General features: G+C 42.4%; 1 protein-coding gene across 1 annotated transcript; it reads right to left on the bottom strand.

The window, feature by feature from the left end:
* Positions 1–191: 191 nt before the first annotated feature.
* On the bottom strand, positions 192–20571 carry LOC110521666 (sec1 family domain-containing protein 2-like). The gene is made up of 3 exons (XM_021599400.2): positions 19533–20571; positions 19119–19287; positions 192–1974 (listed from the first exon to the last, which is right to left on the bottom strand). The coding sequence occupies exons 1-3, from the start codon at positions 19693–19695 to the stop codon at positions 1959–1961; spliced, it is 348 nt and encodes a 115-aa protein (XP_021455075.1). The 5' UTR covers positions 19696–20571; the 3' UTR covers positions 192–1958.
* Positions 20572–20605: the final 34 nt, after the last annotated feature.

A 20605-nucleotide genomic window follows, 5' to 3' on the forward strand; every position in this document is an offset into this window, starting at 1 on the left:
TTACCTTGTCAGCTCGGGGATTCGATCAAGCAACCTTTCGATTACTGGCCCAACACACGAGGCTACCTGCCGCCCCATAATGGAAGATAGTTAAATGAGGACTGATATCAAATATTAATAAAATATTATACAATTGTGTGTAAAAAAAAAATGAATATTCAAATGCATGTAAATGAATGCGTTTACAGTTTATTAGCTTAGAATACCATTAAAATGACATGTACTGAATGACACTGTGAAACATATTGAAGATAACAGGAAATAATTATGTGGATTTGAAAGGAGTTTTGTATTTCCACAGACAAGAAGTCCGATAATAATATTTCTCCTTTGTCCATTATCACTACACTAGCTTTGACTAAATGGCATTCCTTTATTGGGAAACTCAACCACCGGGTACACCATATTTTTCAAGAGTATCTCAAATTGTAAAACAACATATTAGTCATTTACTCATCCTTTAATCCTAGATTACAACATATTAGTCATTTACTCATCCTTTAATCTTAGATTACAACATATTAGTCATTTACTCATCCTTTAATCTTAGATTACAACATATTAGTCATTTACTCATCCTTTAATCTTAGATTACAACATATTAGTCATTTACTCATCCTTTAATCCTAGATTACAACATATTAGTCATTTACTCATCCTTTAATCTTAGATTACAACATATTAGTCATTTACTCATCCTTTAATCTTAGATTACAACATATTAGTCATTTACTCATCCTTTAATCCTAGATTACAACATATTAGTCATTTACTCATCCTTTAATCTTAGATTACAACATATTAGTCATTTACTCATCCTTTAATCCTAGATTACAACATATTAGTCATTTACTCATCCTTTAATCCTAGATTACAACATATTAGTCATTTACTCATCCTTTAATCCTAGATTACAACATATTAGTCATTTACTCATCCTTTAATCTTAGATTACAACATATTAGTCATTTACTCATCCTTTAATCCTAGATTACAACATATTAGTCATTTACTCATCCTTTAATCTTAGATTACAACATATTAGTCATTTACTCATCCTTTAATCTTAGATTATGTTCTACAGGTCAACAACATTTTACAAACTTGTCATTTCTAATTTTATACACAATTAGTATAAAAGATGTGTGGTAAATGAGGTTCGGTTTTGGTAATCGTTGAATGTGTATTTACAAAAATATGGGAGTCCGATAATGAAAACCACTTATTAATTTTATTAAATTGCATTGGTTGAGATGATCAAATATTCCAAACAAAATTCATATATTCAATTTGACTGAAAATCAGTTGTCAAAATTAGCTCAACTTCCCAGTTGAGCTGCCTGTTAAAGGGTTAACAAACAACAAAGGTATTCAGGAGCTGTGTGTGTGTGTGTGTGTGTGTGTCAGAAAGCCAACATGTGGTTCAGATTCCCTTTGTGGCCACATGGGCAAATAAACACAGACACAGTGACCACAGCTCTCTGTAGGTGGCGCTGTGTCTCTTTGTTGAAACAGCAGGACAATGCACTCTCCACCCCCCCTGTCTCTATCACTCATTCTCTCTATCAACATATTGTCATTTTTCCCTCAATGCCATGCCTTCCAAATTCTGAGTTTGACTATATATTATAATAACGTAATTATGTGTTTACTCACAGCAATCATTTCCCCTCTTATTAATTATTCAGCCATAGATCAGACAGTGTCTGTGCATTCTGTGGCATTGTGATTTGGGAGAGAAAGTAAGAGAATATACATGTATTTAGATAGTGCGAATAGTGAGTGTGGTGAGTGTGGTCAGTGTATGTCCGTGTATAATGGTTGATGTGTCCTGGCCCTTCCTTACCCAGACTCATCTTGATTGGCAGGTTCTCCTTGCTGGCGGCCTCCACCAGCTGTCTACGAACCTCCATCACAGCCTCCTTCTGCTTACTGGCCAGCATCGTTTCCCATAGCAATCAGGCTGTGGACGACCTAAGAGGTAGAGGGCAGACACACATCAGTAAGGTCACCCAGCTTCTACTGGAAAAATACTCTCAACATGTCTATTGCCACAAATACCGGTAAACAGACACACGCAGACATATGTACTACCTGCATTTACCCTTTTTTGCACTGGCCTCCCACACACACACACACACACACACACACACACACACACACACACACACACACACACACACACACACACACACACACACACACACACACACAGAACATTGACTCTGTACTGGTACTCCCTGCATAGAGCCAAGTTAGTTTTACTTGTTATTGTTATTCACTGTGTAATTATTCATCCTGCCACTATTTAATTGTGTATCTTTAACTCTGCATTTTAGAAAAGTGACCCTTAAGTAAGCATTTCACTGTTAGTCTACACCGGTTGTTTAAGAAGCATGTGACAAATACAATTTGATTTGAAAGATCTCTCACTCTCTTATGTACACACACAGACGCACACACACGCACACACATACACGCACGCATACCATGAATATGACCGAGTGCTTGTCCTGTAGGTTGGGGATCCTGGCAGTGGAGGCTGCTGAGGGGAGGAAGGCTCATAAAAATGGCTGGAATGGTTTCCATGTGGTTGATACCACTCCATTCCAGCCATTGATACCATTCCATTGACTCCATTCCAGCCATTATTATGAGCCGTCCTCCCCTCAGCAGCCTCCACTGGATGCTGGGTACTAAGGGGGCGTTCACTCCCCTGTTGCACCACTCGCAGGAAAAAACACAAATTAGCAGGAACATCAGGAACTTTCCCAACATCCCTAAACGCTGCCGATGTGTCAACATTCCCCGGAGCAGTCTTTCCCAACATCCCCAGAACCTCTCAAAACCACAACCTGGACCGAGGGGCTATCTGTAGCTCCCCCATAACCTTTGCCTCTATTTCCACCAGGTCAAGAAGAAGAACTGTTATCATCTGCCATAAGCAGTAACGTGAGCTTCAAGCGTTTCCCCGGAAAAATCCAAAAGGTTGTTGTGAACGCATCTCATTATCATGACCCACAGCGAGGTCGACACTGTGTCTTATACAGGGTGCTCTGCAACGGAACCAACGTCATATTTCATCTCTCTATTTCTCCCTCTCGCCGTCTTTAAGAGACGTGTCAGTGTTTGGTTCTATAAAAAGGCCACCAAACGCCATGGCAGAGCCTCTGCACTGTTCTGTTGGGTTTGTCCCCAGTGTGTCTGTGACCTTCAGTCGGGCGTGTGCATACTTCTGATGAGCATGTGAACACCAGAGAGGGAGGAGTTCGGGGACTAACTCAGGACTAAAGACAGGAAACAACAATGTTAGAAAGGTTAGATCCTTTATATGCTGATAGAAGGAGGAAGAGAGAGAAAGAAAGAACCAAAGAGAAGGGGGGGGGGGGGGGGGGGGGGGGTAGAGGGGGGAGGTTTGCTGACACGGATCCCAAATGTTAAAATCTACTCTGTTTTTCTTTTTCGTCTCTTTTTTCTCACTCCTTTTCCTCTCTCGATCTCTCTCTCCGTCTAACTGCTGCCATGTGTTTAATATCAGATGGAATCGGTTCCAGAGCGAGCCTGGGCCTGGACTGGGGCTGGATGGGGAGAAAGAGGGGCTCACATTGGGCCGCATGCCATCTTCACACAGAAAATGAGACACAAAGACAAGAGAACAGAGCTCGACTGAACCAGAGACACTGCTCCTCCACAAAGAGAACAGCTATAATGGAATATTATAAGTCCCACAGCCAGATAAACGTTCGGTTTACTTCACTGTCACTATGATGATGAATGTGGGTGGGAAAAACTTTAAAAACATTCAACAAACTTTGTGAAAAGCATGACCGAGAAATTGGTGTCATTTATCGAGTATTTCCCTCAGGAAGACACACATCATGGGCTTAGCTGTGTGCTGAGGCGTTACAGCCCTGTAATGATTAAGCGTGTCGTAAGTGGACACATAGTTAGCGTGATTAAAATGCCAGGGCTGTGACCTGGCCATATGTGTGTATGCATGCTTGTGTGTGGGTCCTAATGTGTACCGTTTGTGTAAGTGTGTGTGTGAGATAGAGAAAGAGAGAGAGAGAGTTAGAGAGAGAGAGTGAGAAAGAGTTAGAGAGAGTTAGAGAGAGAGAGTGAGAGAGAGTTAGAGAGAATAAAAAGAGAGAGAGAGAGAGAGAGCACATAAGCCTGTATTTCCTTGTTGGTTCCAGGAAGACAAGAGTTCTTATAAAGGGGTAGAAAGAGGGGGGGTTGAGGAGGTATGGTTGTAATTTGCCCCCCCTCCCCCTCTCTGCCCCTCTCCCCTGGTGTTTTCCCCAGGCCGTTTGGTCAGACGGGGGCGGGGGTGAGGTTTTTACTGGCAGGGTGTGAGACAAGGCTCCATAACCAGCCAGTCTTGTTGAGTAACTGCTCTACTATGGACAGGGTGCTGGGGGCCATGGAGTGCGTGTGTCTGACCTCCTGCGTGTGTGTGTGTGTGTGTGTGAACTCCAGTGTGGCTCTCTGCTAGAAGTGGCTATTCTAAACCTTAAGGGGGCACTCTTGCCCCTCCTGTGGACTGTGTACCCCTGCTGACTTGCCCAGTCAGTCTGACTGGATAAACAATGTGTGGGTGTGTCTACATGTGTGTGTGTGTCTCCAAACTAAATTCCACCAGATGTGTAATGACTGTTATGCCATTAAGAGATAGGCATGAGTTAACGTATCCACACACAAACAATGCACGCAACACACACACACACACAACCTATTTACTATTCAATTCAAGTGGCTTTAGTGGAATGGGAAACATATGTTAACATTGCCAAAGCAAGTGAAGTAGATAATGTACAAAAGTGAAATAAACAATAAAAATGAACAGTTAACATTACACTCACAGAAGTTCCAAAAGAATAAAGACATTACAAATGTCATATTATGACTATATACAGTGTTGTAACGATGTGCAAATGGTTAAAGTACAAAAGGGAAAATAAATCAACATAAATATGGGTTGTATTTCCAATGGTGTTGGTTCTTCACTGGTTGCCCTTTTCTTGTGGCAACAGTTAATAGTGAATAGGTCTGAGGGTGGAGGAGTGGTTCCTGGAAGCTTGTGACGCAGCAGTAAAGAATGGGTCTGACCATTTGGGTCCAAGTCTAGTAGTCACGCATTCAGACACATAGACCCACTTAATATAAACCAGGTACGTGTATGCTTTTGAAGTGGTTCAGAAATGAGGTAGATTTCCAACAGTTTCCACGGCCTGTTTGTAGAATAACTTTAGTCCTAATCAAAGTCTCTATCAAATGGAATGGACCCCAAAACCAGATTCTGGCTCCACCCAGCACACATACGAACACAATATAGAAACCTAGCAATAAAACCATTGACAGAAAAGGCACAGCCTCTTAGCAGGACAGGATCTCCTTCTAAAAGTCTGTAGTGAGTGGAGGATCAATGATTCACTTGACCAGAGAGACTACTCAAAAAAGTCAGGCAACAGCTCTGCATCCCCAGTTAGCCAAGTACATCGAATACAGAATGAAATACAATCAGGACATGCCTCAAAGAGAAGCAGAGCAGCTGATGCAGAAGTTATCAGGGTAGTATTTGGTTAATCTGATCATTGACAGCCTTTGCTATTGGACGTTGTATTAGATACTGTTGTCAGTCACACAGCCAGAGGATGCAGTTAGCTGCCAAAAGATGAGCAACAAGCTAACAAACTAATTTGCTCGCGAAGAGCCAGCCACAGACCTTGACCATTCCACAGCGAGTTGAGTGTGTCTTTCTGTGCCCAGTGTGCGTTACTGGGGAAGTGTTACACAGAGAGAAGAACGCTGTGTATTTCCTGTCAACACACCAGAATACCACAGGACATCAGGCCTCTCTGGTCTGGTTTGTCTGTCCTGGCAGGAGAGACCACAAACTGGATTCATAACAGAACCAGAGGAGAGAGAGACAGGGAAAGAGAGAGGGGTCAGAGCAGAAGAGGAATGGTTCAAATGGATATTAAAAGGGGGATGATGAGACAAGGCAAAGGGAGGAAGATGGAGACGTCAATAAGAGGAATCCAAGTAGAGTGAATCTGCTTATCTCTCCGTCCCTCCCTCCTCATGTGTCATGTTAGCTTACTCCACTTCAAATGCTGGCTGGCAGCAGGGGCTCTTTGAAGGGCTAGCACCAGGGAGGAAGGAGAGGGAGGAGACATCTAGAGGGTGATGAAAAGAGTAGTCTTTTGAAATATACTTTCATAACAAATCAGCCCTGAGATTTAATCTAACAAATCACAGCGCAGATGCAGAATTATCTACCAATCAGTGTTTTATCACTCAAAAATATTTTTTAGGAGCCTCTATAAACTAAAATAATTGACGACAATGTTTTGTATTATTTCAGAGATACGTCTTTTATAACCGGTCTTATGATTTCAGTCTTCAAAATAAATTGTTGGCTTAGAAGGGCTGGGAACAAAACAGAACAGTCCGAGCAGCTGATAAATAACTCTGTTCTGGTTAGAGGAATCTACTGGAAGAATGACAAGAGACTCAATGCCTCACAATGGGATAAGAAGAGAAGAAGTGAGGAGGAAGACATTGAATAAATGGATGGAGAGCTCACAGCTGTATCACGATACAAGCTGGGACAGGTGTTTCCCTCCAAATTCCTTATCGGATTCAGGACATGATAGTGCTGTTTTCTGAGGGGGCACTTCCTCTTCCTGTGACATATGAGAGAACCAACCCTCCACCTCCTTCTGCTCTGCTCCAACTCTGTTCTATTTCTGACCACTACACTGGCCACTTGTTACAGGACTGGCCTCTGTCAGCTCTATATCACTGGGAGAAGGCGATACTCCTCGTCTCTCATTCTTAAGATAGGAAATGAAGCGCAGGTAAGATTTGGAGTCCAATAGGGTGGAGCACAATTGGACCAGCGTTGTCCGGGTTAGGATTTGGCCGGGGTAGGCCGTCATTGCAAATAAGAATTTGTTCTTAACTGACATGCCTAGTTACAGTGCCTTGCGAAAGTATTCGGCCCCCTTGAACTTTGCGACCTTTTGCCACATTTCAGGCTTCAAACATAAAGATATAAAACTGTATTTTTTGTGAAGAATCAACAACAAGTCGGACACAATCATAAAGTGGAACGACATTTATTGGATATTTCAAACTTTTTTAACAAATCAAAAACTGAAAAATTGGGCGTGCAAAATTATTCAGCCCCCTTAAGTTAATATTTTGTAGCGCCACCTTTTGCTGCGATTACAGCTGTAAGTCGCTTGGGGTATGTCTCTATCAGTTTTGCACATCGAGAGACTGAAATGTTTTCCCATTCCTCCTTGCAAAACAGCTCGAGCTCAGTGAGGTTGGATGGAGAGCATTTGTGAACAGCAGTTTTCAGTTCTTTCCACAGATTCTCGATTGGATTCAGGTCTGGACTTTGACTTGGCCATTCTAACACCTGGATATGGTTATTTTTGAACCATTCCATTGTAGATTTTGCTTTATGTTTTGGATCATTGTCTTGTTGGAAGACAAATCTCTGTCCCAGTCTCAGGTCTTTTGCAGACTCCATCGGGTTTTCTTCCAGAATGGTCCTGTATTTGGCTCCATCCATCTTCCCATCAATTTTAACCATCTTCCCTGTCCCTGCTGAAGAAAAGCAGGCCCAAACCATGATGCTGCCACCACCATGTTTGACAGTGGGGATGGTGTGTTCAGCTGTGTTGCTTTTACGCCAAACATAACGTTTTGCATTGTTGCAAAAAGTTCAATTTTGGTTTCATCTGACCAGAGCACCTTCTTCCACATGTTTGGTGTGTCTCCCAGGTGGCTTGTGGCAAACTTTAAACAACACTTTTTATGGATATCTTTAAGAAATGGCTTTCTTCTTGCCACTCTTCCATAAAGGCCAGATTTGTGCAATATACGACTGATTGTTGTCCTATGAACAGAGTCTCCCACCTCAGCTGTAGATCTCTGCAGTTCATCCAGAGTGATCATGGGCCTCTTGGCTGCATCTCTGATCAGTCTTCTCCTTGTATGAGCTGAAAGTTTAGAGGGACGGCCAGGTCTTGGTAGATTTGCAGTGGTCTGATACTCCTTCCATTTCAATATTATCGCTTGCACAGTGCTCCTTGGGATGTTTAAAGCTTGGGAAATATTTTTGTATCCAAATCCGGCTTTAAACTTCTTCACAACAGTATATCGGACCTGCCTGGTGTGTTCCTTGTTCTTCATGATGCTCTCTGCACTTTTAACAGACCTCTGAGACTATCACAGTGCAGGTGCATTTATACGGAGACTTGATTACACACAGGTGGATTGTATTTATCCTCATTAGTCATTTAGGTCAACATTGGATCATTCAGAGATCCTCACTGAACTTCTGGAGAGAGTTTGCTGCACTGAAAGTAAAGGGGCTGAATAATTTTGCACGCCCAATTTTTCAGTTTTTGATTTGTTAAAAAAGTTTTAAATATCCAATAAATGTTGTTCCACTTCATGATTGTGTCCCACTTGTTGTTGATTCTTCACAAAAAAATACAGTTTTATATCTTTATGTTTGAAGCCTGAAATGTGGCAAAAGGTCGCAAAGTTCAAGGGGGCCGAATACTTTCGCAAGGCACTGTAAATAAAGGTTCAATAAAAAAATATGTCTGGGCCCTCCAGCACATGTGGTAGGAGATACACGCCAATCATCGACTTCAACATACCTATGAGACTCTCCTCTGTAGTCGTGTTATATTGCATGCTAATTATTAGCCAGCCCCAAACTGGATTAGTGAGCTCCCTATAGCTGGCCCTGACCCAGCTCTATGAGTTTTAGGGGATCAGATGTGAAGCAGGGTTAAAAATCAGGCCTGTAGGGACAACAGGAAGACCCCCTCCAGAGACTCTTTCTCACTACAATCCAGTGGTCAACATTGCTTCGGCTTCTCCTCCTCATATAGCTTGCTGCTCAAATAAATCCACAACTCATACAAGAATAATAACACACCCTTAGGAAAATAAGCCTTGCCGGGTGTGTGTGATGGAGCTGAACAATATAGTTTTGACAGGCTCAGAAGTAGCAAAGATGTCACTATAGGAAACCCAGATGATGGGTGTGGCCAGATGAAGGGTGTAGCCTTTTAACTGACAGTGGGGTAAGCTACACAGGCCATAGCCATGTCTCTCCTTTCATTATTATTTGTTCTTCCTCTCCGCACACTTTCCTATCCCTGTTCTTACTTACTCTCATGTCTTTCACATGCAGCTGCCACAGAAATAATTGTGTGTTTTCTTTCTTTTCACTCTCTTCTTTCCCAGCCCATACAGAAATAGGTGTGTTTTCCCTCTTTCCTGTTGGCAGGCAGAGTCTGGTCTGCTGGTCTAGAGATGAGGAGGTGGCAGACTCATTGTGTTTTCTCACGGCAGGGTGCGGTTGGGTGCTTTTTTTCTGAGGCTTGTCTCAAGGCTCGGCAGCACTTGGATCAGAACCAGAACATCTTGGCCACCCGCACATACCTCACCCTCTACCCGCCTGTCTGCCCACCACAGGACCAGGGTCCAGGTTACCAAGTTAGTGGTTGATGGTTTCAGTCTGAGACAGTTGGGGGAAATATAGCTCCCTGGGCCAAGAGGGTTCATATGTCCCATAGAGGATCAAAGAGCATCAACGTGAATACCAGCCAAGCACAGCACATTACACAGGGTGGCCTTGAGGGTACCTGACCTCTCACACAAATGCACGCACAGTTGCACACGCACAAATCTCACCAGCACAAACACTCTGTCATCACACACTCTCGGGTCATTCCACCTTAAAAAGCACAAGAAAGAGTTTTGGGCTTGTAGGAAAAACCTTCATATGAGAATTGTACGATAATGATAGACCTCTCAGCGAGCTGTCATATGTTGGACTATTCAAAGATTTGGGTTGAAGCATTAGGTTGTTAGAGAAGAACAAAGTTAATTGCTTTCATGAAGGACTGGCTTGACTTGTGAGGATGATCACACAATTTATTTTCATCATGCGCAAAAGCTTTTGGTTTTCTACCCAAAGTAAGTAAGAAAATGTTGTGATCCATTTAATAAACACAAAAGACCAGCAAAATGGATAAAAGGTTGTGACAATAGCAGGAACAGCGGCATCTAGTGTGCAAAACCTGGTACTTCCACACTAATTGATTGTGAAAATGCAAGAGACTTCAATGGCTAATTTCTCTGAACGGGGGGGCGACGACGACAATGACCAGATTTACAGGGAATAGATTACATAGGATGAAGAAGCAATACTCCAAGCTGATAGAACTCAGACTAGCGTTAGGGTTGAGATTTCCAATTGTAGTACTGCCTGGAGGTATCACACTGCGCTGCTCGTTCACACTGCTCGTTCACGCTGCTCATTGGGGTAAGTGTTTTGGCTCACTGCCCTGCAATTTACTGCTTGTTTCTACAGCACCAACTTGCAAGTTGGTAAACTCCCGCATGTATAGTGTATGTGCAGCCACGATCCATACAGTGAGCAAGTCCTCCGCTTTCTCTGTTTTCCGTACTGATGTGTGACTCGGGTGTGTGTTTCTTGTGTGGGCTGTATTTACGAACTCACTGGAGCTCATAGCCCACTAGTAAATTCCTGTCAAGAAGAGAGACACGGAAGCCCAGCTAGCCTAGCTAGCCTGTAGTTTCAAATGGAGGTAGCTAACAAACGTTTTCAACGCTGCAGGACCTGTGTTTTTTTTGCTCTATTCTGGGAAAATTTGGACTGTCTGGACTTTCAATGTAGCAACTGTTGGCTTGCAGAGGACTACAGGGGCAAAGTGGCTACTCTTAGCAAACAAGTATAGAATTTACACACGCTACTAGGGAATCCACACCTGCCTACTTTCTCTTTCTCTTCTACTCCAATAGCTGGATGCCGCTGTCCCGTCTCTCCACAGTCGACTGGCCGGTGCTCTGCAGGGATCGCTCCCCGAAGGGGTCCCCCTTCCCTGAAGAATGGAGTTAGCAGGATGCTTCTGGATGACTTAGTGGATGTTCCTATTCTTGACCCTACCAACCAGCCATGAAGGCACGTCAGTCGTCGTGGAAGTTGAAAGCAGCAGCCTTTGGCAATAGGGGCCTCGCTTGCTGTGGTAAGCCTGGACTGGACACAGACTTCTTCACTGGGGCCTTCCGCTTCGTGATCGGATTCGGAGGTACCTGCAGTAAACTGTTCAATCCCTGTGGATTGATGAGGAATTGAAAAATTGTATGGTTGAGAGGGATAAGGGAATATGAATGGCAAATAAGTCTGGCTGCACATCCGATTGGCAAATGTAATGCAAATAGAGACATTGTGACTAAACTTAACAAAAAGAAGAAGAAACTGTACTATGAAACAAAGATAAATTATATAAAGAATGATAGTTAAAAGCTTTGTAGCACCTTAAATAACATTTTGGCCAAAAAGGCAAATTTGGCTTAATTGTTCATTGAATCAGATTGCTCATTCATCCCAAAACACCACTGATATTGCAAACTAATTTAATGACATGCCACCCACAAATTCTGAACCCACTGTCTACCTCCATGACCAAATTATGATAGACAAGCATTGTAATTTTGAATTCCATAAAGTAAGTGTGGAAGAGGTGAAAGAAGAATTGTTGTATATCAAGAATGGCAAGGCACCTGGGTCTGACAACATGGATGGAAAATGACGGGGGATGATAGTGGAAGATATTGCCACTCCCATTTGCCATCTCTTCAAACTAAGCCTACAGGAAGTGTGTTCCCTCAGGCCTTGAGGGAAGCACAAGTCATTCCACTACCCGGGAAAGTCAAAGCACCCTTTACTGGCTCAAACAGCCGACCAATAAGCCTGTTACCAACCCTTAGTAAAGTTTAGGGAAAAAGTGTGTGTTTGACCAGATACAATGCTATTTCACAGCAAACAAATTAAGAACAGCTTTTCAGTATGCTTATAGGGAAGGGCATTAAACATATAGGGAACTTACTCAAATGACTAATGATTGGCTGAGAGAAATTGATAATAAAATAAAAATTGTTCGACTTCAGTGCAACTTTTGACATTATCGATCATAATCTGCTGCTGGAAAAACGTATGTGTTAGAGCTTCACACCCCCTTCTATATTGTGGATCAACATTTACCTGCCTAACAGAACACAGAGGGTGTTATTTTTTTCTTCTTTTTTATACCTTTATTTAACTAGGCAAGTCAGTTAAGAACAAATTCTTATTTTCAATGACAGCCTAGGAACAGTGGGTTTAACTGCCTTGTTCAGGGGCATAACAACATATTTTTTCGATCAAGCAACCTTTCGGTTACTAGTCCAACGCTCTAACCACTAGGCTACCTGCCGCCACGCCCTTTAATGGAAGCCTCTCCAACATAATCCTGGTAGTCAGGCATTCCCCAGGGTAGGTGTCTAGGACCCTTACTTTTTCAATCTTTACTAATGACCTGCCACTGTTTCTGAGTAAAGTCTGTGTGCCTATTTGGCATCTATTGTATGCTGATGGCTCAACACTACACACGTCAACCACCGCAGCAAGTGAAATCACTGCAAGACTTAACAAAGCGCTGCAGTCAGTTTCAGAATGGGTGGCAAGAAAGAAATTAGTTCTAAATATTTATAAAACTAAAAGCATTGTATTTGGAACAAATAATTCACTAAATCTCAACTAAATCTTGTAATGAATAATGTGGAAATTGAGTAAATTGAGGGCACTAAACTGCTTGGAGTAACACTGGATTGTAAACTGTCATGGCCAAAACATATTGATGCAACAGTAGTTAAAAATTGGGAGAGGTTTGTCCATAATAAAGTGTTGCTCTGCCTTCTTAACAGCAAGGCAGTTCCTACAGACCCTAGTTTTGTCGCACCTGGACTACTGTCGTGTGGTCAGGTGCCACAAAGAGGGACTTAGGAAAATTACAATAGACCCAGAACAGGGCAGAACGGCTGGCCCTTAAATGTACACAGAGAGCTAATATTAATAATATGCATGTCAACCTCTCCTGGCTCAAAGTAGAAGAGGGATTGACTTCATCACTACTTGTATTTGTGAGAAGTATTGACATGTTGAATAAACCGAGCTGTCTGTTTAAACTACTAGCGCACAGGTCAGACACTCATACATGCCCCACAGGACATGCCACCAGAGGTCTCTTCACAGTTCCAAAGTCCAGAACAGACTATGGGAGGGGCAGATTACTACATAGAGCCATTACACGGAACTCTAATCCACATCAAGTAAATTCATGCAAGCATTAAAATCGGATTTAAAAAAAAATACAGAACAACGGGGACTGTGGAGAGACACACACACAGGCGCAGACAGACACATACACACGATAACCTACACCCTATACACACATGTACACATGGATGTTGTGTTGTAGATGTGGTAGTAGAGTAGTGGCCTAAGGGCACATAGTTAATGTGGTGTGAAATGTAATGTTTTTAATAGTATATAACTGCCTTCATTTTGCTGGACCCCAGGAAGAAGCTAATGGCAGCAGCTAATGGGGATCCATAATACATACAGATACAAATAGAGAACTGATACTGTGTACTGGTTGTTGGGGTGGGATTGGCGTGGGTGTGGGTGGTCCGTGGGTGGCATTTGAATATGTATTGGATTCGTCATGAAGGTCAAAAACAAAAAAAAGTTCAAAAACAAAGGGCACATTTGCAACAGATCAAATAAGGGGGGAGATTGCATTTCAACTTAAAACATTATTTAATAAATCGGTAAGCACATAATAGGAAGAACTTTGTTTCAGGGTACTATATTGAATATTATACAAATCCTAAACATTTAAAAAGGGCCAATTTGGATGCAATCAGAATGTTGCAGGAATGCTAATCGATTCTGTTTCTAACTACAGAAACTTCTGAACAATCTGTGATGGTGGGCGTCATGGCTTGCAGAAGTTACATGGAACTACCCTCTCAACATCACCACATTCAGCATTCTCTCATCAACAAACAAAATAACTTTAATACATAGCAAACCTAAATGCATGCATGTGTAAACACACATACACTGAGTGTAGAAAACATTAGGAACACATGCTCTTTCCATGACAGACTGACCAGGTGAAAGCTATGATCCCTTATTGATGTCCCTTGTTAAATCCACTTCAAATCAGTGTAGATGAAGGGGAGGAGACTGGTTAAAGAACAATGTTTAACCCTTCAGACATACAAAGTGTGCCAGTGAGGGTGAATGAGCAAAACAAACAATTTGCTGTGTGTATCAAGAATGGTCCACCACCCAAAGGACATCCAGCCAACTTAACACAACTGTGGGAAGCATTGAAGTCAACATGGGCCAGCATCCCTGTGGAACGCTTTTGACACCTTGTAGAGGCTGCATCACATCCGGCAGTGTAAGGGAGTTCCATAGGGCGGCGCACAATTGGCCGAGTGTCGTCCTGGTTTGACCGTCATTGTAAATTAGAATTTGTTCTTAACTTACTTAGACTCCATGCCCTGACGAATTGAGACTGTTCTGAGGGCAAAAGCGGCTGCAACTCAATAGTAGGAAGGTGTGCCTAATGTTTTGTACACTACGTGTATATTATAAACCTCCACACACACTAGACTTGCAGACTGTAGAGAGAATCTGGGCTCCCTCTGGTATGAGCAGGAAAAACACAGTTAGAGCCCAGGCTGGTGTTTAAGGTACACTCACACCAGGTCATGAAACATCATACTAATTGCACAGCAAAGTGTGGGGTCCGTTTTGGAAGCTAAAATCAACGACCACCCACAGCAGCCTTAAACATAGTGATGTAAAAAAATATATCCTGAATTACGAAAGTGAAATATCAAGCAATAAAATAGCAATTTAGGCCCCAGCCTACTGTTTAAAGCTTGAAAAACCGGGCTCATAATAAAGCCAAAAAAACACACTCTGGGAGGAACTTCATAATACAGCCAATCATACTGTGTAGCCTGGCTGGGCCACATAACCAACTAAGCATAAAAATTAATACGGTACCGTATCATATGAACAAGTATACACAGCCAAACTATTAAGACTTGATCCTAAACCTTCCGTCAATTAATCAAAACAGGTGCAGCCCTATGTATCCAGTATAGACGAACACATTCCAACTTTAGACCAACAGATTTTCACTTCACTCCATAGTGTACAAATGTTCTATGAGTGTGTAAAATGGGTCAGGAGCTCCAGGTGCGTTTTTTGGTATTTTTTTGTGTCTGGGCTGCGCTTCAATCTCCTAAACAGCTGTGATAAGAGTCAACTGGCCCATCTGCTCTGAGATAGGGAAGGCAATAACGAGCCTGCTGGCCCACATCACACACTCACCCCCTAAAGGCACCAAGGCCCCCGGCTGGAAGATCATCCTATTATTGCTATCTGCACTCCACTCCACTCTGTGTGTGTGTGTGTGTGTGTGTGTGTGTGTGCGGGAGAGAGAGATAGCTGATCCCATCCTCACCGACTGCTCTCTGCGATAAGACATTTGGCTCCGAGGCTCTCTGATGACAGTCTGAATGTAGATAAAGTGATAGCAAGGGATATGATACTATCTAATACCTTCTAACACCCCCTAAGGTCTGCTGCCCAATCCAGTTCAACACCTTGCAGCCTGATGGCGCTGGAGATGGCTGCCGTTTTACGGTCTCCTAACCAATTGTACTATTGTGTGTTTTTTCGCGTTATTTGTAACTTATTTTGTACAGAATGCTTCTGCCACTGTCTCTTATGACCGAAAAGAGCTTTTAGATATCAGGACAGATATTACTCACCCCGTACTGGAATAATATTTTTTCTTTAACAAGTCGGACGCGAAGCATTTCCCTCTGACACCCGAAGAGGCCCTCATCCCAGTCATTCGAAGGAGAAAGAGGCGGAGATATCGGGGACGTAGGTCTGGGTACGGTAAGGATTAGACGGCGAGTGGGTAATCTACCTTTACTGTCGGTCCTATTAGCCAATGTACAATCATTGGATAACAAAATAAAATAACTGAAAAGCACGTATATTCTACAAACGGGACATTAAAAACTGTAATATCTTATGTTTCACAGAGTCGTGGCTGAACGACGACATGAATAACATATAGCTGGCGGGTTTTAAGCTTTTTCGGCAGGATAGATCAGCGGCCTCTGGTAGGACAAGGGGTGGCAGTCTATGTATATTTGTAAACAGCAGCTGGTACATGAAATCTAAGGAAGTCTCAAGGTTTTGCCTTCCTAGAGAGAGTATCACATGATAAGCTGTAGACCACACTATCTATCAAAGAGAGTTTTCATCTATATTCTTCGTAGCTGTCTATTTACCACCACAAACCAATGCTGGCACTTAGACCGCAGACAATGAGCTGAATGAACACTTATTTTAACTTAATACAATACATCAATAAAAATCAATTTAGCATCAAATAAATAATGAAACATGTTCAATTTGGTTTAAATAATGCAAAAACAAAGTGTTGGAGAAGTAAAATTGCAATATGTGCCATGTAAAAATGCTAACATTTGAGTTCCTTGATCAGAACATGAGAACATATGAAAGTTGGCGGTTCCTTTTAACATGAGACTTCAATATTCCAAGGCAAGAGGTTTTAGGTTGTAGTTAAAATAGTATTTATAGGACTATTTATCTCTATACCATTTGTATTTCATATACCTTTGACTATTGGATGTTCTTATAGGCACTTTAGTATTGCCAGTGTAACAGTATAGCTTCCGTCCCTCTCCTCTTCCCTACCTGGCCTCGAACCAGGAACACATCGACAACAGCCACACTCAAAACAGCGTTACCCATCGCTCCACAAAAGCCGCGGCCCTTGCAGAGCAAGGGGAACAACTACTCCAAGTCTCAGAGCGAGTGACGTTTGAAACGCTATTAGCCCCGCTAACTAGCTAGCCATTTCACATCGGTTACACCAGCCATTAGGCTGATAGGCTTGAAGTCATAAACAGCGTTGTGCTTGCGAAGAGCTGCTGGCAAAACGCACAAAAATGCTGTTTGAATGAATGCTTACGAGCCTGCTCAGTCAGACTGCTCTATCAAATCATAGACTTAATTATAACATAACACACAGAAATACGAGCCTTTGGTCATTAATATGGTCGAATCAGGAAACTACAATTTCGAAAACAAAACGTTTATTATTTCAGTGAAATACGGAACCGTTCTGTATTTTATCTAACGGGTGGCATCCCTAAGTCTAAATATTCTTGTTACATTGTACAACCTTCAATGTTATGTCATATGTCATAAATTACGTACATTTCTGTCAAATTAGTTCGCAATGAGCCAGGCTGCCAAAACTGTTGCATATACCCTGACTCTGCGTGCAATGAACGTAAGAGAAGTGACACAATTTCACCTGGTTAAAATTGCCTGCTAACCTGAATTTCTTTTAGCTAAATATGCAGGTTTAAAAATATATACTTCTGTGTATTGATTTTAAGAAAGGCATTGGTGTTTATGGTTAGGTACAGTCGTGCAACGATTGTGCTTTTTTCGCAAATGCGCTTTTGTTAAATCATCCCCCAGCGTTGCATCGATTATACGCTAGATAAACTAGTAATATCCTCAACCATGTGTAGTTAGTTATAACTAGTGATTATGATTGATTATTTTTTATAAGATAAGTTTAATGCTAGCTAGCAACTTACCTTGGCTTCTACTGCATTAGCGTAACAGACAGGCTCCTCGTGGAGTGCAATGAGAGGCAGGTGGTTACAGCGTTGGACTAGTTAACCGTAAGGTTGCAAGATTGAATCCCAGAGCTGACAAGGTAAAAATCTGTTGTTCTGCCCCTGAACAAGGAAGTTAACCCACCGTTCCTAGGCCGTCATTGAAAATAAGAATGTGTTCTTAACATACTTGCCTAGTTAAATAAAATAAATATATATATTTTTGTTTTACATCGGCAAAATCGGCACCCAAAAATACCGATTTCCGATTGTTATGAAAACTTGAAATCGGCCCAAATGAATCGGCCATTCCGATTAATTGGTCAACCTCTAATACAGGACTAAGACTGAATCGTATTACAGCGGATCAGACGCTCGTCGGATGTGGCAGGGCTTGCAAACTATTACAGACTACAAAGGGAAGCACAGCTGCAAGCTGCCCCATGACACAATATTTTCAATGGGTCCTCAGATCCTCAAAAGTTTCTACAGCTGCACCATCGAGAGCATCTTGAATGGTTGCATCACTGCCTGGTATGGCAACTGCACGGCCTCTGACCACAAGGCACTAAAGAGGGTAGCGCGTATGGCCCAGTACATCACTGGGGCCAAGCTTCCTGCCTTCAAGGACCTCTATACCAGACGGCAATTGCTAACTAGCGCTAGTGCAATGAGTAGAAGTACATGGTAACTGCTAGCATGCTAGTAGATACCATAGACTTTAAATTATTGCGCTAACACTAGTTAGCATTGACTTGTAAAACTGACTTCCTTCACACTGGGTGCAGAGACATAAAAAGGTGTCCATCTGACACTAGGGAAGTAGATAAAGGGTTTCATTGCCAAAATCCCGAAGTATCCCTCTAATGTCAGTCATGTGTTCCCCCATAAATGTAGGGGTAAGGAGGAGAGGGAGAGATTATGAAAGACAGAGATAATGACTGACCCAAGACTCAGAGAACAATATTAGAGAGAAAAAGAGAGGGGAAGAGAGATTCAGCACAAAAAGCAACACTGTTTTCACGCTTGTGGGCCAAGAGAAATTAACCTCAACATTAGAAACCTTGTTATACAGTAGACATGATAAATTAGAGCTTGGGTCATAAACATCACAGCAAAATTACAGTCAGACTAACCTACAACCCTGGACAAAGGAAATTAAATGGACAGAAACTTCACCAAATCAAACAAAATCCAGCTTAAAATTATGAGAAAATAAGAACAGATAGAGCAGTATAATGACTACTGATCAGAGGTGACCTAGGTGAGAAAACATACAGAACCCATTCTCTAGTGTTCGCCTTTTCTATATCCCCTGTGCCTATATTAACCATAATGAATGTAGGCACATTAAACAACAACCCTCTTTAAATACAAAAAAAGTGAACTATCTAACTGAATCATGTGAAATTTGACTTTTCAACAGTATTGCAATATTTTGCCTATAACTGTTCCAGCACAGATTTACTCACTGGGTCTGTGCCAGGCAGCCTGGAGCCAGGGTAGGTTGGGAGTCTGAGATGTGCTGCAGGTTAATGAGCTCCAGCATGTCCACCTGAACATCAGTGGTGTGTCCTGGCAGAGGTTGCAGCACAGTCAAGATCTTCTCCACCAGGCTGTCACCATGGTGACCAGCAGCCCCTGAGGACAAGGACAAACAGAGAAATGTAAACCAACAACATAGTCCAAGTAAACATAAACTCCTGTGTAAGTGGAATAGAATAGGGACTACGGAAGTGTCACAATAAAATACCCTTTCTGTTGGGAAGGGAGGTGCAGCAAGATTATGTAATTGAGCTGTGGGGAAAGTGTATATGTGTGTTTGACTCTGCTGCAGCTTGACATGTTTATGGACATCAGACATTGTACAAGACTGTGACATGCACCTGTTAGATCCAGTGTCCTGTCGATGAAGGCGGTGGATGCTTTATTGGTGGCAGTCTTTCTGCTGCTTTTTGCTTGAGGATGGTTGGCCAGTTCCCCAGCGATAAGACGGTTCATTGGACCCACTGCAAAGCTCTCCTGCCGGGTGCTGGTGGACTCAAACATGGAATTAACCGCATAGGCCAGGTTTTAATTTCAATCTGCAACTCCGGAGTAAGAGACTGCATGTCAACATCAGTCAAACTGACAAACCTCTTCTTCTCTGTTCGCTTTATATTGATGGTCTAGAGGCCCTGTGGCAACAGCGGGAACAGGTGCGCAAAGATTGGTGTGAGAAGAAGCTGTGGTGACACCTGAGTGAAGACCACAGGCGCATGTATAACTTCAGCGGTGTAGTTCATGTCTCCCATCCACTCGCTCAGCTTCTCTTCAAACTGCTGGAACACAGGGTTCCCCTCTAATTCAGCAGTGACATTGTTAGCGAGGAGTTGTATAGAGTGGGCTACGGTGGTGAAAACAACACAATACTGAAAGTTGCTGAGTCCAATAATGTCTTTGATAATGTCAGCTGTCCTCCCCTTCAGCAGTGCTCACCACAAACACAGCCTTTGGTTCGTTTTCACCACCGGCTTCGAAGCTTGAAAACTCTTTTAAATTACGAGCCCCAGCCTCAAATACACTTGTAGCTCCACCGTTCCAAGGAAGACTCTCAGCACACTTGTCGTCCATGAAAACAACAGCTTTCTTTACCTTTGACAACATATTGTCCCACATCTGACCGGGGAAACACGTAAAGACCTCAATCGGTAACATTTAGTAAATACAACTGTCGTTTAGACCGACCAAAAATACAAGATTTCTATAAAATTGTCAGGAAAAGTTCTTTCAAAACAACAACACAAACACATGTGAGTCTCTTAACAGTGATGAGGTGTTCCACGTCGCGACAGATACACGTCATCATGCAGCTGCTGCGCCGGTTCCATGTAAGAATCTGCTGCGTTTGCTATTTCTTACCCCCTAGCATATGTTATCATTGTCTATTTGTGTACTTATTGTATGTATCAGACTATTC

This window comes from Oncorhynchus mykiss, chromosome 30 (assembly GCF_013265735.2).
Source record: "Oncorhynchus mykiss isolate Arlee chromosome 30, USDA_OmykA_1.1, whole genome shotgun sequence".
Taxonomy (NCBI): Eukaryota; Metazoa; Chordata; class Actinopteri; order Salmoniformes; family Salmonidae; genus Oncorhynchus; species Oncorhynchus mykiss.

What these genes read in the sequence shown, in the direction of transcription:
- LOC110521666 (XM_021599400.2), bottom strand. Translation starts at nt 19,695, where the DNA reads ATGTTTGAGTCCACCAGCACCCGGCAGGAGAGCTTTGCAGTGGGTCCA. An exon ending in CAGGACACTGGATCTAACAG is followed by an intron (nt 19,288 to 19,532) that starts GTGCATGTCACA and finishes CCTTGTCCTCAG; the next exon opens with GGGCTGCTGGTCACCATGGT.